The sequence below is a fragment of the Sinohyriopsis cumingii genome, chromosome 3, assembly GCF_028554795.1.
Source record: "Sinohyriopsis cumingii isolate HCF-2022 chromosome 3, ASM2855479v2, whole genome shotgun sequence".
Lineage (NCBI taxonomy): Eukaryota > Metazoa > Mollusca > Bivalvia > Unionida > Unionidae > Sinohyriopsis > Sinohyriopsis cumingii.
Genome location: NC_142963.1, coordinates 125,072,711 through 125,100,491, shown reverse-complemented (window position 1 = coordinate 125,100,491; position 27,781 = coordinate 125,072,711). Strand labels below are relative to the sequence as shown.

The following is a 27,781-nucleotide window of genomic DNA, read 5'->3' as shown; positions in this document are numbered from 1 at the left end:
AATAGAAAACAGTAATCTGTTTGATGTATGTCATGTTTATTATTCAAACATTACTATATGAAATAAATTATTACGGAAAAATGGCACATTGAGCTTTTAAAATTCTGTCAATGCTAGACATGATCATACTTTATGAAGTATAAACCATTTCGTACAGCTCAGAAACTATTCATTTATAAGCACTAATCACTGTATACGTATGCCATATATACATAATATTTACACCATAAATGCATATACTGTTACAGTGTACACAGGCTGTCGGATGAGTTTTTATGAGACCATACGAGACAAAGTTTTGGGGAAAAATCCAGACGGTACCTTTCAGATGTGGTAAGATGTAAAATGTATTTTGGAAATTATCAGATTGTAATCCTATACATTTGACATTTTGTAAATATCGCAGTTAATCAGCTATCAAAACAGTTGAACTTTTCTTAGGAGACTACCTCTGGATATCTGTAAAAGTGGTTCAGATGTATAATCAGATTTTTTGCACTTGAAAGAGCATGTTGTATTGATGCAACTGTACAGAAGAACTTGCTTGAAAGAAAATCCTAAACATGACTAGTGTTATCCACTGGACCCCTAATGACATTTTGACAGCACATGGCAGTATAACACAAGCACAAGCAAATATAGGTCAATGGAAAATATCACAAGCACAAGTAGAATAAAATAATGAAAGAAGACAAAGAGCTTGCATGACTGTACCTACTCTGATATTTAAATATTTATGGTTCACTCTAAGTTGGGAGAGTCAATCATGTGTAATCCTCACTTATCAACAGCCTGAACTATAACTATTGTCGTTCAGAGTCCTAGATTTCATTGACAAAGATTTGAATGACCATGGTAGGAACATAAAGTGATATGTCTTTTTCCATATATATATATATATATATATATATATATATATATATATATATATATATATATATATTTCTTGTGTGTACAATTAGCCCCATATATTTTTGTGAACTGGGTAGAAACTTGGCAGATATTGACATGAGGTCAAGCTCTGGTTTATATGTTCCTTGTGTTAGATGTGTTTACTATATATGCTAATACCTGTTTCTGCAACTAATTCCACTGGTTTTTTATGGATTTCCCAGAAGGTTGTATAGATTATTGATAAGAGGTCCAGACTAGGTGTATCTTTCAAGATGCATCGATGTGTTTTTCCAGATTTATGTCCGTTTTTGGGGTTAACTGTTTATACTATGGTAAACCTCTCTTGAGAGACCAACAAAAAGTGATCTCTCAAGATAAGTTTTCTTTCAGATGAAGTCATTACACTACATAACATATTTGTCTGTCACTAAGAATATCATAATGGTTTCTCAAGATGGTGTCTCCCATAGCAGTAGGAGCTGCAGTAGTGTAGTTGGTGAGCATCATGTTCATAATCAAAGGATAGGTGGTTTTATACCACACAGGCTAACTTGGCTCAACTGCCTCAGTGTGTCCTTGGGAAATGCACTTAACTTCCATTTCCATGGCATGGTAAAGCCAATAATGTGTTTAAAGTGCCTTTAAAAACCTAACACCTCATTTCAGTGAGCTTTCGGATTGAGTTTTTACTCTATGTATGATGTCATTGAGTTCATTGAGTCCCACAGCTTATGATGATTTGACTTGGAACATGGCAGACCTTATTGACAAGTTATCCTAACGCATATCCTTTTCTCATCATGCACTGATTCTGTTTTCAAGAGTTATGCCCCTTTTTGGTATTAAATGAGAAGGTTATATATGATAATTCTTGTGATGAGTTGCCTTGAAACTTGGTAGACATTACTGACATGATGTCAGCATGCCCATATTGATCTGTTGTCATGCTCTAACATTTTTTTTTAAAGGTATGCCTCTATTTGGTGCTATTTATAATAATTCTTGTTTGTGGAACTAGTCCCACATCTGTTGATGAATGGCCTTCAAACTTGGTAGACATTATTAACATCAGGTCAGTATGCTTCTTGCACTATGTCTGCTTGCTCTGATCCATTTTTCCATAGTTATACCCCATTTTCAGTGCTCACTCGGTCTATGGCTATGAATGATAGATCTGTCCATCCGTCCTGGTGTGCCTATACAGCCAGCACCAGCTCCATTTCGACTGCCTTCTGCACAGCTATTGACTCTGCCAACCCTACTCACAGTGAACCAGCTTTCTGTACTGGTACAACAAAATCAGTCTGTCATATATTCACTACTTGCCTGCATTGGCTTGGAATTATATAGAGATGTTGGCATTATGTCATAATTGCCATGGAGAATGGATTATCCTGAAATGTAAGCACACCTTGAGCATCACCCCTACCCTGCTCCAACTGTGGAGAGGATCAAGTTTAGTTTTAAGGCTGTTATTGAGATGTACCAGATGTTACCAGCTTCGGAATACCTCCATTCCCTACCACTATGCATGATTATTAACTCAAAGTGTTGGTGGACATTGATGATGACGAAGTCTCCATTTCTTCCAGCTGCTTCCCAAGTAAAAAACCCAAGGAGATTAATGATAGGCTAATTGGACATATCAGTGACCTGGGAATGCTATGGCTGTCTTTTCTATGAGCTAAGTGCTTGTGACATTTTCATCAAACTGGTACAAGACACATTCCATTGCCTACCATACTATACTCCCATTGTTAGATGTGTTCCTCAACAAATTCATTTGTCCACTTAGGTTCAGTATTGAGATGTCAAGATCAAATATGACTCTTCAGATGAATAAAAGATTTTTACATCAGTCTTGATCTCACAGATACCTGCCTTCACGTCCCTATTCACCCATCATTGCTAAAGTTTCTTCAGTTTGCTTACCATGACAAAGTTTACCAATTTAAATTCATTCTGTTCGGTCTAATATCAACCCCTGGACCATTTCCAAATTATGGATTGCATCATCACCCTGTTCTACCTGACATCTTCCATGGCAATGGCAGCATGTCTGGACAGTTTCCTTCACAGTATATGGTAAGTTCTGTTGTTAGTGGCAACATGAGCTCCCTTTTGAATCGTCTCAGTTTTCTTAAGAATTGGGAGAAATTCAACCTTAAGCCTTCCCAGTGTTTGGTCCACCTGGGTATGGAGTTTATAACCAATCTCAGTGATGCAAATCTCCTTTATATATGTGTCATGTGAATTGTCAAACAAATTGAGTGCTTTTCCAACAGGACAGGGATTTCAGCAAGAGAGTTCTTGCAGCTCCTCAGGTTATTCAGTGAGGTAGCGGATTTGATCCTGTGAATCTGTCTTTATATGTGATTGTTACAGATGACTTTGCGGGCTCAGTGACACCCTTTTTCCAGTCCAATCAATCAGAAGGTCATTATCATGAATGATCATTCTTATGTACATAGTTGGCTTACATCTTGAATTCCTCTGGAGAAGCCCCAACCAGAAGTGACAGTATGTACAGATACCAAAATGTAATGCCCACTTGTTGCCGGACTATGATATGGTTAGCAGCAGATGGAGTCCAGAAGAACTGCCTCTTCACTTAAAGCACATAGTGAAAGCCTTTCATTTCAAGGAGGAGTGACTCAGTGAGAAATCAGTTCTGTTGGACTCTCAGTAGTAATGACTTGCCTTCTCAAATGGGGTACACCACATTGACTGACCTATGCATGCTCTCTTTGGCAGTTTCTTTTTTGATGCTGCCAACTTCAGATCAGTGTCCAAATCAGACATATTTCCAGCAGTTTCAGTGTCCTTGCCAAATTCAGATTATCCATATGGATAATCCCTTTATCCAGTTTTCATTTGATTTGGGGGCACCCCAAGATTGACCTTGTTGCAACAAGGTGGAACCACAAATGGCACACCTTTGTCCCACCTGTTCTGGACCCATGCTGAAAATAAGATGTCAGATATATTTAGCTTTGGCTTGCAGAGTGAGCAAGTTAAATGCCCTTTCAGTTCAGATCATATTGTTCAGTGACCCTCATGACACAGGCAGGCTTTGCAGCGAAGAACTGGTTACCATCACTGGATAATCAGAGAATAATCATATGCTTTGTTTTGGCCATAAGTCGGGAGCACTGGCTATGCAAAGTCCTGTCCACACCCTCAAGCACTACTGAAGCACACAGAGACAAGTCATGGCAACCACAAACAAGTCTTTCTCCGCATGAAGGCAGGAAAACAGGATATCACCTCCCAAGCCTGATCATGGTATAAGCAGGTTTTATGCTTGGCATATTCTAACATCTGAAAAAGTCAGAGTTGCCTCATGAGGATTTCTTTTAATAAAATTAGAGCGATCCTTGCGAGTCATCACTTGAATGTCAGCCTTCCAGATCTTTTATCTCGGGGAGACAAAACCTGAAGCAGGAGGGTCCTGTGGCTGAAACCCAGATGACCTCTAGACCCAGTTAAATAAATGCAGCCTCTTAACTTCGCTGGATTCACCTGTGAGTTTTTGACACCTTACATTAATAAATTGGTCACAGTTCACTTGACCATAGGCTGTGTTGCTTTTAGTAGGAGAGCAGGTTATCATTCACATAGAGAATCCAGTCTTTCTTCCCTGGAAGGATACCATAGATACAGGTAGGATGCTCAGCATTCCCTTCTGTTCTCAATTTTCTTAATGTCAGTATGATCTGGGAATATATTCAAAGGTGAAAGCAAAATTTTATTGTAAAATGTTTCTCTGAAAATGCTTAATCAGTCACATTACTTAATGATCTACCTGATGGTGCCAAGGGTAGATAATGAGCAAGAGTTATTGTCTTTTGTCTATATGATGTAGACAGAAAAGAAATTTTTTCATCTTTTAATAGGATTATACATGGGAGGTAGCAGGCTTATATCCCTATTGATGATGTCTTCAGATAAGTATCCTTGGAGAAATATGACATTCAAGAAGAACTTGTTTTCTTCCCAAATCATATTTTGACAAATAAAAATTCTTCCAAGTGTCATCTTTTACAAGTAATGGAAATAATTTCATTCCATTAACTATCTCTGCATTCCTTAAAATTCCAGTATTATACAAAGCATCATAGGCCTGATAATCTAAAATCTGAATTTTTTGCTGTTACTTCTAAGATTTCACCTATTTTTAATCAGATAACCTAATGAGTATGTTACACAGTCAGTGATAATATTATTTAGCCCTTGAATATAATAAATCTTAAATATTCAGAAATTTATTGGACTGATATTTCACATTTTGCCTTCATTAAATCATTGGACAAATATTTGTTTTGTTCTTTCTTTCCAATATATGCACACACAATTTATTTATTTACATGCAACTCCTTTTTAATAGTTGTTGTATTCAGTTGTTCATTTACCATGCACACAACTGATTTGTGATGTCTTTACGTTGCATGGTCACCTCAGGAAAGCGATAACAGCAGGAATTTTGGCTGGAGCAATGGGTCAATATATTGCCAGTCCCACAGACCTAATTAAAGTACAGATGCAGATGGAGGGTAGACGGAGATTAGAAGGGCACCCACCTAGGTAAGTTCAAAGCAGTTAAAGCTTTAAACACTTTTTCGTGCTGCTTTAGCATACATTCTGTCGCACAAAGATTCATGTTATTTGGTAAGGGGTGTATTTTGATAAGTACTGCACCATCATCACAAAAGTATGTTACTGTGATTTGTATTTCGGCTTCACTGACTGGGCGTCATTCTCAAGGACTGCTCATACCAGAGTTATCAAACTAGGTCATTGTGTACATGTTTATTAGTACCACACCCTTGCAGCAAAACATGATCATCATCGTCATTAGTATTTCTTCTTTTACTGGCTTGGTTGAGCTTTTGCATTTAGCTCATGACCAAATGAGGTGTTGGCATGTTATATGCATACTATCCTACTTTAAATCATAGAACCTGGTGCAGGTGTGCATTTGTGTTCAGTGTTGGGTGTTCAGTAGTTCTGATGGATGCATTGCTTTTACTACTGCATCTTTAAAACTAAAGGTTATGGTGACCTGCATTTTCTGTTTTATCAATGCTAGACCCATATACATCCTAGCCTATTCAGAAAATTCTCTCTGATCAATGCAGTTGGAGTAGGAATACATCTGTTTACTCCATAGTAAACTTTCCTTATAATTGCTATACATTGTATATTGTGATCTATTACTCTCCTGCGTTGGTTCAAGTCTCAGATTCAGCCAATGTATGTATGTGAGAAAGCTTGCCAGTAGCTTCGCGTGGGTCAGTGGTTCTTTCCGGGGTTTCCCCGGGTTCTTCCTCCACCATTAATACTGGCCGTCATGTATAGCCTATTGTGTGCTGAAAAATGGCATTAAACCCTACAACAACAACAACTTTTACTCTCAGCAGGTCATCTTTGTATTGTAAATGTGAATGAGTATAGGTATTTGGTGAATTGACTTCATTATGTTCATATGAGGCTAACCTGTAGTTGTTAGTCAAGGTAATTATTGATGCATAAACTATGTACTACTTGTGGTCACACCAAGGTGGTACAGTATGGTCTTAAACTAAGAAACAGAAGTAAATCCAATACGTTTAGTAAAATCAACAAATAAATATGCAAATTTAAGAGGAGCTTACAGTATTGTGAATTAAATCTCAAATAATCCTAAATATTCTATTACAAGCCAGAGAAAAATAATGTTCCAAAATTAATTACAATCACCTTGAATGTGCTGATGTGTCGGTAGTGAGTCTTGATGTATCACAAGGATATAATCCAGAATGTCTTCGAATAAATTTGAAATAATCCAAAATTAGTGTTTTACTCCAAAAATTCATTGAGCACATTGTAATTCCAATGAATAATTTAAATAAATAACTCCTTTTAAATCATATCTGAACACAGCAGTAAATAATTCCACAGACTGAACTTAAAACAGAAATGAATAATTTTGTTTACCACATCTTTGTATACTAATTTCACTTGACCTAAGACGCAATAAAATGCCCAGAATTTGGGTCACAAGTTCGCTTCTAGAACATTCTAAGTTTGTAAATAAGGTTAGGCCTTGAAGTCAAGTCGAAGTAAACATGTTTTAAAGAGTGGCATTGGTCAGTACATATAACCTGCAGCCAAGACAATCGTTAGGTAGGCCAGAACTCTTCGCTCAGTCATGGATAAAGGTCAAGGACATAATATAAATTAAATATAAATAACAAAGGTTACTCAAAGTTTGTGACTCTCAGCCAGTAAAGTTGGCTTCTTGGAGTGGTCTTGCATACTGTTGTTAGTATTTAAGTAGGATGACTCAACTGAGAGAGGATAAGCTATATTAGAAACAGCCACATGCATACTTTGTAAGCTTTGTCAAAACTGTTGATCTTAGACCAACTATTAACTTTAGCAGGATAAACTAGAGACTGATAGCTAAAAGTATGGACACAACTTTGCTAAACTATTGATGGACATCTCATGGAGTAAACAGGTTTGTTAAGATCACAGGGAATGAGAAAAGGATAATAAGTTACGTTTGATATACCTTAACTAAACTTTGTAGATATTTGGCATTTGAGACAAGGTTTGGTTTGGTGCTTTATGGCACAGCAACACAAATAGGTTATTTAGTGCTGAGGCAGTTGGAGCAATGTGCCTTGTCAAAGAATATGCCACAGTAGCTGACCTAGGCTGGTCCATTGGTAAGATTTGAATCTGCACCATTTTGCTCACAAGTCCAGCATGCTAACCACTAAGCCACCATAACAAGGTCAGTGCCTGTTAATTTTGGGGGTTAAAAGTCAAAAGTCAAGATCAGAGGATATCCAAGAAAACAGTTTGTACAAAATAACCAGCAATATGTCAAAAACCCTGACCAGACTTTGTAGATGGCTTGAGATGAGAAATGCCCCTATTAATTTTGACATCAAAATAGGTCAGGTAATGTCACTGAGGCTGCAAGACCAGAAATGGTTTCTGCAAAATGACGAGTTCTGTGTCTTTCACCTTTACAGATTTTTAAGATGGCATTCAGTTGACACAAGGAAGACACTTATTCATGAGGCAGAGCAGCTAGTAATGCCAGGCAAATTCACTTAATGACAGTGAAAGAGCACTTTACATGAAGGAGATATAATACTAAATACCGCATGATGGGCATATGATATACCATTTAATGTTTGCTTGTTGTCTTTTAGTTTTTGCAAGTCATATGCTGTGTATTATACTCCATTTCACAGGTGAAATGAGTACACTACAAAATTTTAAAAAGTTCAACAGATTGGGACATACAGTGGACCTGTGTATAAAATATTGTTACATTCTTCAAATAAACCTTGTATTGCTGTGAATTAGATTCACTCACCTAGACTTTCACACCAGACAGTACCATGGTATGAGCCAGTTTAGTTTTTATTGTGTCAAGTTAATACATGATTTTTGTTTTGTGATCACGTATGAAAACATAAAGGTCCTGGCACTGATGAAGTATACTAAGTTCAGAAATTATGACAGACATTGCTATCAGATCATCTCATCTTTATGCCAACACATTGTCAGAGATGCCACCAGGGCACGTGATTGTGTGAATCACACAAAATTTGTATGAATTTATGTACATGGAGACCAGTGATGCATGAGAACTCCTGCAAATTAGTTTAAAGTTGCTCATATGACAATTTACTCTGCACACAACAATAACATGGTACAGGTCACAAGCCTATGTTTTAAGGTTTTAGTGACATTTTCCATTCCACCTAATGGAAGCTGCATTGGCTCAGTGGTTGGTGTGCCAGACTAGTAAATGAAAATCCTGTTGGACCAACTTGGGTCAGCTACTTAAGTGTGTCATTGGGCAAGGCACTTTACTTCAATTAACTTGTGTTGCTGTGGCTATATTTTGAAGGACACTGGAATGTATTGTTATTATATGCATGAAAAGATCAGTTTTGCATAGCTGTTGACTTGGATATACAAAAAGGTCAAGAATTTGGACTAATTTCAATTAAATATACAACTGATAATAGCTGGTAGCTTTTTTCCGACATTGGTCTTCAGAAGAAATCTCAAAATAAATAATAATACAACATTTTCAGTGCACATTATTCCTGCTACAAAACAATAGAGATTGAGAGTTTTTCAATAATAAAGCAAATTTCTCTGTATTGAAAACACTACTATACAAAAAAATAATTATGATTTAGATCATATGTACTTTGCCGATTGTTTTGATTGCAGCGGAATTGTTTCACTATATTTTAGAGTACAGAATACAGTGCATGCCTTTAGAACTATAGTGGCTGAAGGAGGAGTATGGGGTTTATGGGCTGGCTGGTTGCCCAATGTGCAGAGAGCAGCTCTAGTCAACATGGGAGGTAAACAGAGTTTTCTTCTGTATTTTTGGACTCGACGGCCTTGATTTTCTATGGGAAGATTTTCAATTTTGAATGAGGTGGGGAGGACAGATTTTATAAAAGAATGCAAAGTGATGAATATTTCAAATAAATCAGGATAAAACTTGAAATGCTTAACCAGCATCATTGGCAGCAGCAGAAGGAAACAGATTTATTGCAATATTCATAGCCTTGCAGAGTGTAGTCTGTGAAAGCTGTTAATTTAAAGGAAGTAAGTTCCTTGTAGTTTACGTACAGAGTGCCTATTAAAAATGACTTTGGCATACGATCTTGCAATAAAATAGATAATGATGAGCCACTAATATTTGATAAGGTTTCAGGTTTGTTACGTTTACATCACACTGTTTGTGCAAGATTTTGAAGTATTTTTCCATATTGATGGTGTTGGGGGATTCATGTAATCTCACTGGGTAAAATAGTCACATTGCCAGCATAAATAATTTCCTTCAGTTGGAAATGATTCTGGTGACCACGGAGAGGAAAGTAAGGGATATAAGACACTAATCACCGTTCTAAGCAAATCTTAAATGCAGTCATATTTATTTGCTGACAAGGGTTATTCAGCAGTCTGTGGTGGTAAAATATATATTGCAGTACCCAATTAATTACTGCCATTTGTAAGATCTTATTGCATGCATGTAAATTTTAATTCCAGTTGAGGTTTCCTTGGCAGATGTTAACAATAATTGATAATTGCTTGCTGATCTTGACAATATTGGGTTAGTACTTTGAAAAATATGAGAGAAAATTCCACCCACCCACCAACTTTTTTTCTTAAATCAGTGGAGGATTCTTCTGTCCATCCATCTTGTTGTATTGTTTTGGCTTCTGATCTTGGGATCCCTGTGACAGTCAAAAGATCAAATTTACAAAAAACTGTTTTAGGAGACAGTTTCAGATATTTTGGACAAAGTGTTATCTCTTTAGGCATGTCAGCTACTGTGGTGTGACCATGACCACTTTACTCCAGTTTCCTCAGCACTAAATAACCTACTTGTGTTGCTGTGCAATAAAGCTTTAAACCAAAAGGAATGTAGTCGTAGCATAGACACAAATATGTCTTTGGTGTTTGGTTATTATCCATTGATCATGGTTTTTTTTAGAAGGGCCATGAGGTGTTGTAGAGGATCTAAATTTATCTGTTCCAAAAGCATGGAATTTGCAATACAGTGAAACCAGATTCAAGGGACTTTGCTATGAGCTGCCACCTGTTATTTATAACCAAAATTGTCATATACAGATCAGTTTGTTATATGAATTCACTATCACGATTGACCACCTGCCAAACACGACCAGAGCGATGATGTTTAAGTAAAAAGTTTGTGTTTCAATGCTACTGTGAAGAACTGCATCACAGAAATAGTTATAAATCTTATTTAATTGTTTGTAGCCTTGGGTGTGGAAGAAGGTTTGCAGGAATTGGGTCTGACCTTTAGGTAGCATTGTACACTTAGACCAAAATTCAGACTAAGGCACTTGTCACTAATTACCATTATAATGCTTAAGTAATGTAATCCTAATTATGATTAAACTGTTCCTTCCTTAACTGAAACTGCCTGGGGTGCACATAGTTCGTAAGGTCTGTTTATTTGTTTGGAAAACCAAATACAACACCAGTAATATAATAATGAGAGATCTTCTTACCCAGCATTCCCTGTAATATGCTGAGTACATACTTTACCAAAGAAGTTGTTGTTATAGGGTTTAATGCCATGATAGGCTATATATGGCGGCCAGTATTAATGGTGGAGGAAGAACCCGGGAAAACCCCGGAAAGAACCACCAACCCACGAGAAGCTACTGGCAAGCTTTCTCACATACCCACATTGGCCGATCCAAGACTCGAACCACGCAGACAGGTGAGATGGCAGTAGCGAATAGCACTTTAGACCACTCGGCCACTCAGGGCCCCACAAAAGAAGTTAATATGCAATACCTGAGGTGATTCAGGTTGTCATAAGATACTACAGTAGTTTTTGATACTACATTAGTTTTTGGATGAGTTAATTCAATAGTCACTTATGTTCCATTTATGTTGTAGGTGAGTTAAGCAATTAACATTTATCTCTAAATAAATTCTGTTTCTGGATGAGTTTGATTTAATTGGTTCATATATATTCCATATTTGCTGAAGGTCTGATCAGAAACCCACATCATTATTACAGCTATAATGGATATGCTAACAGCTTCACATATATAAATGTGAATGTTTTATGATCTGTGTATATCTTTATTTGGAATACTTTGACAAAAACTACAACTAAAGAATACAATATATGTACAGTTATTGTGGGAATGTTTCCTTTCTTAACTCCGTTGAATTTTGACATTGAAAACTGTCCCTCCTGCACAGACCTGTTATTAGAGACCACCTACCTTGGGAGACCACTCTTTGTTGGCAGAATAGGTTGTCTCTCCAGTTTCACTGTAGCAAGCTATTTATGTATCTGTAACTTATTTTGCACATGAAATTTCCTTTTCTTAGAAAATATTTTTTACATGTGATAAATATATATATATATATATATATATATATATATATATATATATATATATATATATATATATATATATATAAAACAAAGATAAGTTTTAGATTTACTGAGACTGTATTCCTAACATATATCACTTGCAAACTAAGTTAATATCTATGTGTATTGCTAGTAATATTAAGTTACTCCTGACAATATTGTAATACGGGAACATAATGCATGCTTGTCTACAGTTTTAAATCAATAAAGATAGAAATTGTATATAATAATCTGTATCATCAGCAGCATTACAACATCAGCCAAGACTTGAATTAAGTAGTATGATGAGTTTTGCAATACAGCCAAGACTTGAATTAAGTAGTATGATGAGTTTTGCGATACAGCCAAGACTTGAATTAAGTAGGATGATGAGTTTTGCAACACAGCATCAGCCAAGACTAGAATTAAGTATGATTAGTTTCAATGTCTTTCTGTGCAAGTAGTAATCTGTGTCATCTGTTTCAGATCTAGCCACCTATGACACTGTCAAACATCAGCTTTTAACACATACATCATTACAAGACGATCATTTTACACACTTTTTGGCCAGGTATGTTCTGTGGGATTCATTCTAATGTTTTGTTATCTTCCTTTATCTTGCACAAGGTAGGAGCTAGATGTAAGTATCATTTTTTTCTTCATCAATAAAAGCATCATCAATGTTGACCTTAAAATTGATTTTCTTTTCAAGCATTTTATTTGTATAAAACACATCATAGCACTGTGCATGGGTATGACATTATAATCGCCATTGTTCCAGTGAAAAAATTTATGTAAAATGTCATAAATCTGAAGCATTCAAAAAAGATTGCAAGTGTTTTTATTACCTGATAAACAAATTTCTTTGAATATGATAGGTCAGTCTATATCCTATTGTTGTTCAGGATATTTTTTATACCCAAGGGAAGTAACTGCAGTAATTAGCACACTGTTAACAATAATCAGCATAGCCAACAATGGCAAAATGTAAATTGACCATTTGAACCACATACACCCTCAATCATACACTTAGGTAAACCACTGTTTAAACTCGGCTATAATTCAGCATCTTAAATGTTTTTATTTATGCAGGGTAGAAGTCATCTTTATGCATGATATATTAAAAAAATTTATCAATCTAGGGGCAATTTTGGAAACTACTACAGAGGAGCCTTGTTAATCTGGACTCCATTTATCTGGAAACCTCGCTATCTGGACATAATTTAATGGGAATGGAATTCCTAAACTTTAATTTGCTCTGTTAATCAAGAAATCCGCATTCCTGATCCAGAAATTAAAATCGGGGACCAAAGTGTAAAATTACTATAAAACTTGTCTTGATAATCGTGTCAATGTATCAATCTCTGATTGGTCAAGTTCTGGCAGTATGTTAAAGTTATCAATTGATCATGTGATCATGTATGTAGAAAAACTAAGTAGTGTGACCATATTGTAACCAGCGATTGTATAAACAATGTATCTTTTAGCTAGTCACTTACGGGGGTGTTAATAATTAAATAAACACACTGTGATCAAATCGTCCACGCTTTTTGACATAGCATATGGTTAATAAATAAAGTGTGTTATTAAGCCTCTTTGTTGTTTACCAATTATATGTAGCAATCACAGTTTATTGATGGCTGTACAAATACAGTTAATTGATTTAAGCTGTGGACAGTATAGGGATTCATTTAAGATAAGAACTGGGACGTCAATTATCAGCTCATTAGCAGCTATAACAGCTGTAAAATACGACTTATACAAATGACTGCATTTTATTACTTTACCATAACACATTTAACTCTGAGATATCAGTTTGTATGCATTGTACTTTTTACATATATTATTGTGACACCATCAAGCAAGCGTAGATGAGTAGATATACTGGCCAGTGTAAAAAAGATTTGCCAGCACAAAGATCACCCAAAAGCTACTATTCAAGATATACGCAAGCATATTATAGCTTACTTGTCCTTAGACATTAGCAAGTTGACAGTTGCGGACATCATAAAAAAGAAGGACAAAAGGTTGTCCATACCTGCCAACTCACTAGACCTAACCCGTGCTTGCCACACCAAATATTAACAAGTCAAAGATGTTGATGTGGTTCTCAGACATGTCAGCCCACCATGCCACCATCAACAATGAAATGCTCATTGCCAAGACAAAGATACTCAGAGACCAACTTGGCATCACTGACTTTTTCTATTCTCATGGTTGGCTACAACACTTCAAGAATTGTTGGTGCATTAAATGCAAATTGTATGAGGGAGATGCAGATAGTGCTGACGTGAACAGATTGCAGGCTGGGAGAAAACTACAGCAACTACTGCAAGACTATGACCCACAAGACATATTCAGCCTTGACAAAACTGGATTGTTTTTCCAACTGGGGCCAAACTACAGTTCAGCAACCCACAACATTAAGGGCACGAAAAAGTCAAAGGATATGATCACCATGGCGCTCACTTCAAACTCAGCAGGGACCATCCAATTGAAACCATTTGTCGTCACTAAAGTCTACAGACCTCGATGTTTTGGCAAAACTTATAACCCTGTCACATATGTTAGATACAGACGCAACCGCAAAGCTTGGATGACAGCAGAACTTTTCATCGACTGGTTGAATGACTTCGATAGACAGCAGAGGGAAGCCAAATGCAACATCATCTTACTTGTAGACAACGCTGCAAGCCACACACAAGGGGACATTTGATTATGCAACGTAAAACTACACTTCCTTCCACCGAATACAGTGGTACACATTCAGCCAGTGGATGCTGGCATGATGAGTGCATTCATGGCCCACTACAGGAAACAACTGGTTAGACATTATATTGACTGTGCTGAGCAAGGCAAGGTTCAAACTGTAGACATTAGGCAGGCAATACACATGGTAATGACAGCGTGGGGTTCAGTGACACAAACTACAATCTCAAACTGCTTTAGACATGTACAGATCATACCTACACCAACCACTACTGTCCAAGACATTGATGATGGAGATGACATGCCATTAAGTATGCTAACAGATCTAATAAGAAGCCTTTCCACCCAGGCTGAGATGTCTGCCGAGGAATATGTATGGATAGACAACATGGAAGAGACAGGGCAACAACTCAACGATGACGACATTTTGACCCTGGTACCTAGAGATGAGGTTCCAGACAATGCTACTGAAGAAGACAATAATGCCACTACCAACTCCAAGGGAAAAGACATTACCATAAACCAAGCCAAGGACAGCATAGCAACACTCTTTTCGTATTTAGAGCAGACATCAGCAGTAATCACTAGTGATGACATAAAACACAATAGTGAAGCCCTTGAGAATCTATGGACACTAAGACCTGCCAACCCTACTGAAAAGATCAGGAGAATCCATATTTATGGACCTGTCTCCTGATTCCCCGATTTTTAAGAAAATATCCTGATTTTTCAACTACCCGAGAGAAAAAAATGTATTTTTATATATACAAAAACATCATTTTCTGTTTCCCTGTTTCTGTTTCTGGTTTTTCTGTGTCTGGTACATTTCTTAGTACTTTACCTTATCCAGCTTGATTTCTGGTTTTCTTCCGCCAATACAAAGAGATTGTCTCACAGTATGGTTCTCTTTGTCCGACCCCATCATCAAATCTCGGCATCATAATGGATAAATTTCTAAGCAAGAAGCGAAATAAAGAAGAAAAGGAAGTAACTGATGACTTTTCACCAGCCAAGAAAAAGAAATGGGATCAAAAATGTAGGAGTGATTGGGAGAAGTAGTTTGCTTTCATTTGTTCATTGACTCCCTGGTTCCTATCATGCATTTTGCCACTGATGATCAGCTCTTTCCACATTCACTTCTGTCAGAATTGTAGATTTGGTAAGCTGAAACTCTCCATGCAGATCATCAGTTTTGATTTGTTCCATTCGGTTGGAGAAAAAGGCCAGGTCCTTAAACGATACTACTGATTGTTTAGACTCGTGCAATGCTTGCATGAATAAGTAAGTCATCCTTTAATGGGTTGCTTTCAGGAAAAAAAAGGATGGATCAGCCAACTGTTGTTTCCAACACTTGGGAGAGTAATGCTATCAATACTTTCAATACCGCATAGCAACAGCAATGCTGAGAGAGCATTCTCAATGGTCAGAAAAAAAAGAACCAGCCAAAGAGCCAGCCTGTCAGCATCAACCCAGGAAGCTATTTTTGTTAGCAAATTTGGCACCCAAGGACAAATAAATGATGAATTTTTGCAGAAATGCAAATCTGCAACATACAGTGGACTGAAATTACGAAAGTAGATATCTTTATCATGATATATACACCTTATTCTTGTACCTCCTGATTTTTTTTTACCCTGCCTCCTGATTTTAATGGTGATTTGGGGGCAAATTCCTGATTTTGATTTTTTCAGTGTTGGCAGGTCTGGACACTATCAACAATCATTGCAGATCGATCTGCCAAAGAATCCAGGCAAACTAAGGTTACAGATTTCTTCAGGAAATTTACTTAATAAGTGTATGTATAGAACATACACGTACATGTACATAGTGTGATGTGTTTGATTGTTTAAACTTATATTTACTGTACATGTATGTTATATTTACTGTACGTGCATGTACAAGTGCATGTTATAATAATGTGAAATAAACACAAGTCAATAGTTGTATTCATTAATTTATTTAAACTATTATTGAATATACAGTACATTTGCAGCTAGCATATACATGTACATGTATATGGTATGATGACATCGTAAAATAAAAATGTGCATGATTCAGTTATCCGGAAAACTCGTTAATCCGTACATATTCACTGGGAACGAAGGTGTCTGGATTAACGAGGTTCCTCTGTATATACAAAATACTGTCAATTTAAATATTTCTAGATTGTTGAGCCATTATGACCATCCAGACATGCATAAATGGTATGCATTGTTTATCTGTTTCGTTTCATTATTCATTACATGATACTTGCATGCAGATTTATTTGGATTTTAATAATTTTAAAATGTTAACTAAAATATTAATCAGCACTGTATGAAGTATCCATCAAATGTTGTTTGCTGTATATACTTGCTTTTAAGTCAGTTCAACTATAAGTTGGCACCCATCCACCCATTTTAAGGAATTGAAAAGCTAATTTATTTTTTACCCTATGACGAGTTGGGGTATATTTTGCAAGTCAGTTCTGTCTGAAGGGGTAACTTGTGAGTCAGAGTTGCACTCTGGGAATATAAACAAGCTTAATTGGATCAGTTGTTTATGGATGGATAAATAGATATATAAAATATGTAAACAGAACCAATGTAAAATGCAATTATATTATTGAGTGGAATATGTCACAAACACAGTGTTCATACAGCAGAAAACAAATATTATTAAAATAAAGGTTGTTAGGTCTTGCATGAAAATGGAAGCAGTATACTTACTAGTAAACACCCACAGTAATCATCTTGGACAGACTCTTCACTTATGCAGTGGGTGGAATTTAATTTACCCATTCTATTTTGACATTATTAAAATTCAAATAACTGTAAATACAAGTATTTTATAATGAATACCATCTAGAAATGAATTAACACAGTGCATACTATATACACATTTTTCAGTGGGAATAGTGGCATAAAATATAAAAATATTTGATTGAACAGTATTATTGTATACTGTAAACACCCAGAGTTGATTGCAGTTTTATTGTATACTGTAAACACCTAGAGTTTTCAACATGATCCCAAGATTGATCAATTTAGTTAATATATCACACTTACAGGTTGAGCCCAAATCTGCATGAATAAAATTTTCAGTTAAAAAGGTCAACTTACAGGCAAGGATAGATGGTATCATGTGTGCTTGCTATTAAATATATTGCTTCCATTTTCATACAAGTTAGAACAATTTATATTTTTTGTTTGCTGTACAGTCTTTATATTTGATGCAATAAAAGTTTTGATTTGATTTATATTTGCCATTTTCATTAGTTTGATTTAATTTCCAACTGATATTTCCTGAGTTATCTGCCAGTGTGCTTGGGACAATAAACCTGTAAAGGCAGTATCTGCTTTGTTTTCCCAGTTGACAGCGATTTGATCAAGCCATGAATATGATACTTGATCAATGTGTACTTTCATTATTTATTTGTAAGACACTTAGAATTGACATATTATGGGATGCTCTCAGTCAGATAGTCAGATAGTCTGATCTCTTAATGATGGCTTAGTTGATCTTTCAGACAACAGTATTCCCCACCAACTTATAACCAGGTCATAGAAAAATGTTCCCATATATAGTTTCAAAGTGGGGGCTCAGCATAAATGAACAGGCTTATAAGCTGTTCTTAAGTATGTGGAGATAGCTTGGACATGAAATCTGCTTAAAGGTCTAATATTTTAGAGAGTGGGGATTGCTGAGCTTTTAAATTTGTAACATGTATGACCATTGTCAACTGTTACCCATGAAAATCTATTTATCCTGTGGCAGTCATTTACAGCAACAGTACTGTAACAGTATTCTAATGTTATTTATGGAACAATATCTAAATCTAAGGCTGTAATGTTTGGTTCGATGATCCAGGTTGTACATGTTATGTTGGCCAGAAAGTGTTTAGTTGGTTTCAGAGGTCTTGTGCACAGAAGCATTTCTACAGAACATTAAGTATTGCAGTGGTTTCCTGGATGTATTTACAAAAACATATCAGGATGTACAGAAAGTATTTGACTTTATATTGATGCAACTTAAAGTGATTTTTAAAATTTTATTTTGAAATAATAATGATAAAAGAGCATATCCCCTCTTTTACAACACTATCATCAGAAACATCTTATGTAGTTAATAAAGAGCCAGATAAAAGGCCCCAGGGTATAGGTACCCTGCTTTTAACAGGATGAAACTGAGTAGGGTTGTGTCTAGTGAGGACACATAACAAGGGTACATGAATGACATGTTTATTTTATGGCATTTAATTAAATCATACATACATATGATGGTGATCTGTCATCAGATATGGCTGCCATTACTAAAATTAGAAAAACCTTGAACCAACTTCTTGTTTAAGAAACTAAAATGCATTTAACAGAAAATACTTGGGCATAATGGCTGTTCCACTTTGTAACGGTGATGCCAAATCCCCATGAAATAAGGCTGCTGTTGATAGAAATGGCAAAATGTGTTTAAAAACTTGTTCTCAAAAATCACTTCACAGATTTTCACCTTATTTGATCAAAAGTACTCTGCCATTAATACCTTTCATATAAATTATACTGATTCATCATCACTTATGGCGACTGTTACTATCAATTTTAAGAAACGTTTTTAGAGAATTCTCCATTAGGCATTCAATAGAATCTGGCCAAATATGAATAAAAAGCCACCCATACATAGAAACCTTGTTCTTATAGTTGTAGGGTTTAACGCCATTTTTCAGCACAAGATAGGTTATACATGGCAGCCAGTATAACTGGTGGAGCAAGAACCCGGGAAAAACCACCGACTCACAAGAAGCTACTGGCAAGCTTTCTCATGTACCCACATTAGCCGAGCCTAGGACTCGAACCAATGCAAACATAGGTGAGTTGGTAGTGATCTGGAATGGTGAGTGCTTTAGACCACTTGGCCACTCGGGGGCCTCCATAGAAACCTTGTAATTTTTACAAATTTTGCCAGTTCTGCAATCAAATATGACTACCCTTTCTAAGAATAGAAAAAGCAACTTACATTACATTAGGGGGGCCCCGAGTGGCCGAGTGGTCTAAAGCGCTCAACGTTCCGGATCACTGCCATCTCACCTCTGTCTGCGTGGGTTCGAGTCCAAGGCTCGGCTAGCGTGGGTACGTGGGAAAGCCTGCCAGTAGGTTCTCGTGGGTCGGTGGTTCTTCCCTGGGTTTTCCAGGGTTCTTCCTCCACCAGTTATACTGGCCGCCATGTATAGCCTATCTTGTGCTGAAAAATGGCGTTAAACCCTAGAACAACAACAACAACTACATTACATTAGCTTCAAAAATAAAGCACTTGATGGAAATTCACCCTATTTTGACAAAAAGAATCTTCATAATGACCTTTCATTATAATAAAAAATGATGCTGTACTGAAAGATGCATGATGATAAAAAAATTAAAGAAACCTTGACATATTTGTTTTTATAAAATAAATAATCAAATGAATCTGAAGACATTTGTATAGAAAGCAACCTACTGAGCCAGATTTCTTGGTGACCTGCTCTTGAATGGGCCGTGAGAAAGATCTCATGTGTACTTGTGCCTCTTGTAAGTTCTACTCATTAAAGGCTAGAAAATTTCAACAGTGACCTAATGCCTTGCATGGACTATTAGAAAAATCTCAGGTGTAATTGTGACTCTTGTATGATTTATTCATTAAAGGCTAGAAAACTTTAAAAGTGACCAAATGCCTTGCATGGACTATTAGGAAGATCGCAGGTGTACTTGTGCCTCTTGTAAGTTCTACTCATTAAATGCTAGAAAACTTCAGCAGTGGCCTAATGCCTTGTATCCCAAATAAAAGTGAAGATGGTGAAGTACTTTGATGTAGGCTACTCAGGTAGATGTGACAAAACATTGAAAGTACTGGTGCTCTTACTTCGTCTTCTCTCCACTCTTCACTCACCTCAGTATTATAGATACTTTGATTTCTTTCTTCACTTCAGTGTGTGTTCAGGTTTTGTAGCAGCTATAATGGGAACGCCAGCAGATGTTATCAAAACTAGAATTATGAACCAGTCTACAAAGGATGGAAGGTATGTGAATGTTGCATACAAGAAGCATGGTATGTAAAATGGACATTAAAGTCGTTGAAATCTGTAGTGTTTCAAACCTTTGGAGACCAGTAAATAAAAAGTATGTGTCAAAAATGTATGGCTTTGAGCTTGTTGAGCACACAGTTGGTTTCCAGGCTCTAAGTTTGAAATATGGAGGCTTTTACACTGGTCCTTATTTCAGATGAAATTTATGGAATGAGTAAAATAACTTTTGAATCATGATGAGCAAAAGATTTTAACTATTTGAATAAATTTCATTTAAAATATGTAGAAATGTAAGATTCACATAAGGACATTTTTCTCAAAAAGACCACAAAAGAGTGCAGACAAATTGCTTTGAAGTTCATTTGGATGCTTCGGATAGTGCACCTTGGCTTTGCATGATATTGTCATTTGTTTTGTGCTGAAGTGTTATGATAAATGTGTAATATGGAATAAACATGGGTGTATGATCCTAAGACCATAGTCAAGTTTGTTTTGCAGTAACTATTTTCAGAAAATTTAATTTATACACATTTTAGTACCATCTCATTCTTAATACATATATGTTGTTAGTGTTGTTTGGTAATGCTGTGTTTAAATGCTGAGGTTTAATAATGAACAAAATTTTTGTGATCAGACTGTTCTGTCCGTGCGGAGCATGGTCTGTTAAAAGTTCTGTGAGAAAAACATAATATTGTGTTATTTTGACTGGTTGGACAACCAATAATAGATATTTTTGTCCATTTCTTGTCACCAGGAACATGCATCTCAGAATGAAGTTATGATAACATACCTGTCAGTAGGATGTAGTTATGATGATATACATGTCAGATGCAATCCAGTTATGATGAAGTTATGATAACATACCTGTCAAATAGGATGAAGTAATGATAATATACATGTAAATTAGGATTAAGTTATGATAACATACATGTCAGTTAGGATCCAGTTATGTTAACATACATGTCATTTAGGATCCAGTTATGATAACATACATGTCAGATAGGATGAAGTTATGATAACATACATGTGAAATAGGATGAAGTTATGATAACATACATGTCAGATAGGATGAGGTTATGATAGCATACATGTCAATTAGGATGTAGTTATGATAACATACCTGTCAGTTAGGATCCAGTTATGATAACATACATGTCAATTAGGATGAAGTTATGATAACATATATGTGAAATAGGATGAAGTTATGATAACATACATGTCAGATAGGATGAGGTTATGATAACATACATGTGAAATAGGATGAAGTTATGATAACATACTTGTCAATTAGGATGAAGTTATGATAACATACATGTCAAATGGGATGAAGTTATGATAACATACATGTCAAATTGGATGAAGTTATGATAATATACATGTCAAATTGGATGAAGTTATGATAATTAGAGTCAAGTTATGATAACATACATGTCAAATTGGATGAAGTTATGATAAAATACATGTCAAATAGTATGTAGTTATGATAACATACATTTCAGTTAGGATGAAGTTATGATAATTAAAGTCCAGTTATGATAACATACATGTCAAATGGGATGAAGTTATGATAATATACATTTCAATTAGGATGAATTTGTGATGAGATGCATAATATACATTCATATGTATATATTCTTTTTGTTTACCAGTTTTTCCCATTTCCATGGGAAGTTGGGGCCCTGAGTGGCCGAGTGGTCTAAAGCGCTCTCTGTTATGGATCACTGCCATCTCACCTCTGTCTGCGTAGGTTCGAGTCTCGGATTTGGCCAATGTGGATATGTGAGAAAGCTTGCCAGTAGCTTCTCGAGGGTCGGTGGTTCTTTCCGGGGATTTCCTGGGTTCTTCCTCCACCATTAATACTGGCCGCCATGTATAGCCTATCTTGTGCTGAAAAATGGCGTTAAACCCTACAACAACAAAAATCCATGGGAAATTGAATAGAAAGTTGTGATTTAGTGCAATACAGTTTCACTGATGTATATTTTTATCATACCTACCAAGTAATGGTATGTCAGATGATCCTGAACTGCCAAACACACAGGCATGTGCAAGATTTCCAACAGACATGATTGTGATTTCCAAAACATGAATTCCTAAATAAGCATCCAACACAAAGGGGGCAGAGGTGGGGGGACAACACTAAAAAAAAGAAGAAAGAATATCCTAATTTTGGAAAGTGTTCACACCTTATTAATAACATTACCAAGGTATCCTGGAGTTATTAAAAGGTTTTGTTGCTACTTGTATCCATTAGAGTGCCATTGATAGTAAATATGATTGCAAATCAGTTGGTAACTGCGTATTATGGATCAGGATGTAGTTTCAGTTAATGATCAAGATAATGAGCATCACAAAAAAAGAAAAAAGAAAGAAGAAAAAGACAGTTAATATCTGGTACTTGAATTTCCTTAGAAATTAAAATTATAATAAAATGAATAAGGTAAAATAAAAATGTAAGGCATATTGGCATAACATTTATAGTAAAACCTGTCTTAAGAGACCACCCCTTCTGCCAAAATAAAGCAGTCTTTCAAGACAGGTGTTCTTTCAAAACAGGCTTGTGAAAAGGGCCAATTTCCAAGGTTGAAATTCAACACTATTTAAGATGGAAAAATTCCCACAATCACTGTATTTGTATTTATTCATAGATATAAAATGTCATAAAACATTCACATCTGTATTTCAAGATCACTGTACATGTATGAGCCTAGAAATTGTAACATTAACTAAAGTAATATTTATTTATCATGTCCTATCAACTTTACATGTATATAACTTTCAGAGTTGTTTCAAATGTAACACATGTATTGCAGTTATCTTATAAAACACTCACTCATCATGTGTGTGACTTGCAGTTATCTGTGATATAAAATTATTTATGATACAAAAATTGGTCAAACACCTATGGCAGCACATATTCATCAACATGAATTTTATGCAAGGTATCCCCTATTTGTCCTCTGTATTAGTTTTTTTTGAGTAATCAAAAATATTTGTCAGCATTGTTTACTCAGCTGATTGCTCTGAATATGCATTACTGGTATATTGTTACTCCTTGCAATACAAAATTTATCCTTCCATATGATCATTCTCATCATATTGGCACCTTTAATTTTTTTTTACCACAGACCATTGCTCTACAATGGTGCTATAGATTGCCTAATGAAAACCATTAGAAAAGAAGGATTCTGGGCTCTATACAAGGGATTCATACCAATATGGAGTAGAATGGTAGGTTACCAGCTTTAAAAATTATGTATGTAAATTTGTTAGAAAACACATTTTCATAAATTCATTTAGGAAACATAACTTTTTAGAGGTTTCTTACATGAAAATGTTGTGGCCAAATAAATCTATATTGAGCATCACTCATCTTCAAAGAACACATTTTTCATTTCACATCAGTGGCTGCTTCAGATGGTGGGACTGTCAGTTGAACCATCAATAATATCAGGAAATATCCTGTGCATTCATTCAGCCACTGATTTGAATGGCGAAAAATACTTACTTTGCATACATGTCCATTGCTATATCTGGAAATTTAGTGCCACTGAAATGTATATTTTGTTGCAAAATGTACCTTGAACATTTAGTCTTGTACAAAGCAACCATACCATCAGTGGGTTGATTTGTAGATTTGTTGTCTAGTCTTGTATTAGAAATTGTACCATTAATGGGTACATGTATCTAGATTTGTTGCAGAAAAATATCTCTAACAGTAAAATTACTTGTTAAAAATGTACCATATATACTAGATTGCACGCCAGGTACAACTTGCAACAATATACTCCCTGATCTTCTGTCGCATAATGTGCCAGCAGATCAGGATCTATGTTGTTTGTTTTACCAATTACTTCGTACAAACTGTCAGACCCAAATCTGTCAGACACTATGCAACAGTAAATCTCGATCTACTTTGAATTTGGACCTAACTTGGTGAGTACACATGATACAGAGCTTTTTTCTAATGTGTTGATTCTATGTTGTAGCTAACTGCAATGACATTTACTGCCATTGTTCTGCTTATTAAAAGTCGGAACCTAATACGTGAGAAGTTTGTATAAACAAAGTGATTATTTATATTAATTTGCTTTAAAGAGACAAGACACTTCAAATGTTCTCAGTGATATTAATGGTTGTACCCTTTCTGCAAGTATTTACTTTATTATAGGCACCATGGTCATTGACATTCTGGATCACATATGAAGAAGTGAGAAAACTGGCAGGCTCTTCTTCATTTTGACAGCCATGAAAAGGACCCCACTAGCAATGCAAGAATTCCATTATTGGTGGATGTGACCTCATCAAATATAGGACAAACATGTGTGACTTGGGGAGTAACCCCATCAAGTTTTAGTTACAAATTCTTGTATTTAATGTTGTGAATGCTAGTGAAAATTTATGAAGAATAGTTATTTTTATGAAGGTAATTTATTATATGGGTTTTGTTTGGTTGGTGAAAACATAAATATTACAAGTCAGTAAAGAAGGTACAAGTGTTCATGGTATACCAATGCTCACAGGACTTTAACATTGTTCTATTATAAGGGGAAGGAACTTTGAATTCTTACAACTGATTGTGGAAAATTAACTTTCCTTTTCCTAATTTTTTATATGCAAGTTTGAACTTGAAAATGAAAGTTCACATATAAGCTGTCCCTTTCTGTTCCCTTATCTCATATAACAAATCTCTTAACCCAGCTGGGTTTTTTTAATGGTATGTCAGTGTGTTATATAGCATCTGACTCAAATTGTTTAATTTATGAGCACTAGGTTGCATTCTATTTTGTAACTGATAAATAATTTTGTGATTCTTTGAACTTTGCAGGACATTGTGTATGTTTCATCATTTTTTGTCAGTTTTACCAAGGTGAAAATATAGACTGGTTCTCATCATTCAGTCATGATTTTTACTTTGGTAATTATAATGATGGGACAAGATTTGATCTCTAATAAAATCTTATAAAGTTAAAACAATCTTGTTTTTCTGTTTTTATGAAAATATTTTGAAAAAATACATTTTTACCATGAGCAATGGCATCTCAGTCTGTGATCATTGAAATTTTCCATTAATAAATACTAATGTGGAAGAAAGATTATTCATAATAAATTGTGTTATTTGGGTTTGTAGCATAATAGGGCATCCTATCATTAGGAAAAATGGGGCATACTGCTGTACTGGCAAAATGCAGCTTTGGAAAAAGAGAGGGTAATACTTTTATAAAGGTGGAGCTATGTCTTCACCAAAAGTTGAAATGTTGTAGTCAGGATATTCTAGTAGACACATCAATAAGCATTTTTTGTGTGCCAAGGTTTGCTTTAAAGTTTAAAGTACTGCTGAAGTTAATAATTACTCGATTTTTATTTACATGAAAGATTTTTGTTAACGAAGCTTATTGCATGTTTCCTATTTTGGACAAATATATTAAAGTTATTGAATGAATGGATCTGATGGATTTTTTTGCATGTACTACACTCCATGTTTGCCAGATTTGCCATCATTTTTAATTTGATATTTTCTTCCAAAGAATGCACATGTTGGCACTTTAGACAGTAATAGATAGCTCTATTCTGTGTATACACTATTTTTTGGATACTTGATTAAGTCAAGATTTATCAATTAACTATTTAAATGGTTTGCCATGTTACTGTGAATCATTTAACTTCATTGGATACTGGTTTTTGTAGTTTTTGAGTAAGCTAAACTATAAATTTAAAGTCACAAAGAAAATAGGTACCAAGCTGATCTTGAAAGTACCCCACAACCCCAACCCCAACTCCAACCCCAACCCCAACCCCATGCCATATCGATGATAAAGCATCAGTAATTTGTGTGCTTGATTTTACACCAAGTTTATTTATAGTGCCAAGAAATATATATCATAATATGTTTGTGACCGATGATGAGTAATGGACATTTATTATGATTTAATTGCTTGCAAAATTGAAATCCCTATAAAAATGCAATAACTTTGATGCTATAGTAATAAATTACTCACAGTTTGTGTTCTTTACTTTCCATAGAAAAAGGAAAAATTGAAATTTGTACACAAGTTATCTTTCTTCACAGGTTCATCTTTCAAATTTTCTTTTAAACAGAAACTGTGCACCGAATACCATTATTGTTATTCTGATTATTGTTATTATTATCTTGACAAGATTTTTTTATGTGCTTGTTGTTATTATTATCTTAACATTGTTTTGTGTGCTCTGGTCAACAAAATCATAAAATATGCATATATGCTGTTCTCTTCCAAATTTTTGTTCTACACAAGATTGCTGTATCCTGCTCACTGTAATCCATCCTATAAATTAAATTATCACTGACTTTAAATTACTGATCCCAGTTTGTTTTCTCACCAAGACAAAACACTCATGTCACTACTAATTGACAGCTTATATATGACTGTTAAACAGATGATTGACCCTTTGATTGGCCAACTTGTATAAATTAGGCCTGGAAACAGCTGATCATACTAAAAAGCAATATCTGGATTAACCAATTGTCCAATTCACTGAGATCAAGAGACAGTTGGCTTATGTGAGGGGCCTGTGATGAATAGGGTATCAGAAGAAGCTATATATGGCATATGTTAGTGGCCTGTGATGAATAGGGTATCAGAAGAAGCTATATATGGCTTATATGAGAGACCTGTGATTCATAGGGTATCAGAAGAAGCTATGTATGGCTTATGTGAGAGACCTGTGATTCATAGGGTATCAGAAGAAGCTATATATGGCTTATATGAGGGGCCCGTGATAAATAGGGTATCAGAAGAAGCTATATATGGCTTATGTGAGGGGCCTGTGGTGAATAGGGTATCAGAAGAAGCTATATATGGCTTATGTGAGGGGCCCGTGATGAATAGGGTATCAGAAGAAGCTATATATGGCTTATGTGAGGGGCCTGTGGTGAATAGGGTATCAGAAGAAGCTATATGTGGCTTATGTGAGGGGCCTGTGGTGAATAGGGTATCAGAAGAAGCTATATGTGGCTTATGTGAGGGGCCTGTGGTGAATAGGGTATCAGAAGAAGCTATATATGGCTTATGTGAGGGGCCTGTGGTGAATAGGGTATCAGAAGAAGCTATATATGGCTTATGTGAGGGGCCCGTGATGAATAGGGTATCAGAAGAAGCTATATATGGCTTATGTGAGGGGCCTGTGGTGAATAGGGTATCAGAAGAAGCTATATATGGCTTATGTGAGGGGCC

General features: G+C 35.6%; 1 protein-coding gene across 2 annotated transcripts in view; it reads left to right on the top strand.

The window, feature by feature from the left end:
* LOC149803780 (mitochondrial uncoupling protein 4-like) overlaps positions 1-25,544 on the top strand; it is a 48,809-nt gene extending 23,265 nt beyond the window's left edge. Inside the window, exons 4-10 of one of the 2 annotated variants that reach the window (XM_089953568.1) lie at positions 249-333; positions 5,356-5,478; positions 9,166-9,278; positions 12,314-12,398; positions 20,472-20,561; positions 23,696-23,798; positions 24,739-25,544. In XM_089953568.1, coding sequence (XP_089809694.1) covers positions 249-333; positions 5,356-5,478; positions 9,166-9,278; positions 12,314-12,398; positions 20,472-20,561; positions 23,696-23,798; positions 24,739-24,810 — 671 coding nt within the window. In that variant the 3' untranslated portion in view covers positions 24,811-25,544. The remainder of the gene's footprint in view (positions 1-248; positions 334-5,355; positions 5,479-9,165; positions 9,279-12,313; positions 12,399-20,471; positions 20,562-23,695; positions 23,799-24,738) is intronic. The other variant, XM_089953569.1, reaches the window with a different exon arrangement.
* The last annotated feature ends 2,237 nt before the right edge of the window (positions 25,545-27,781 follow it).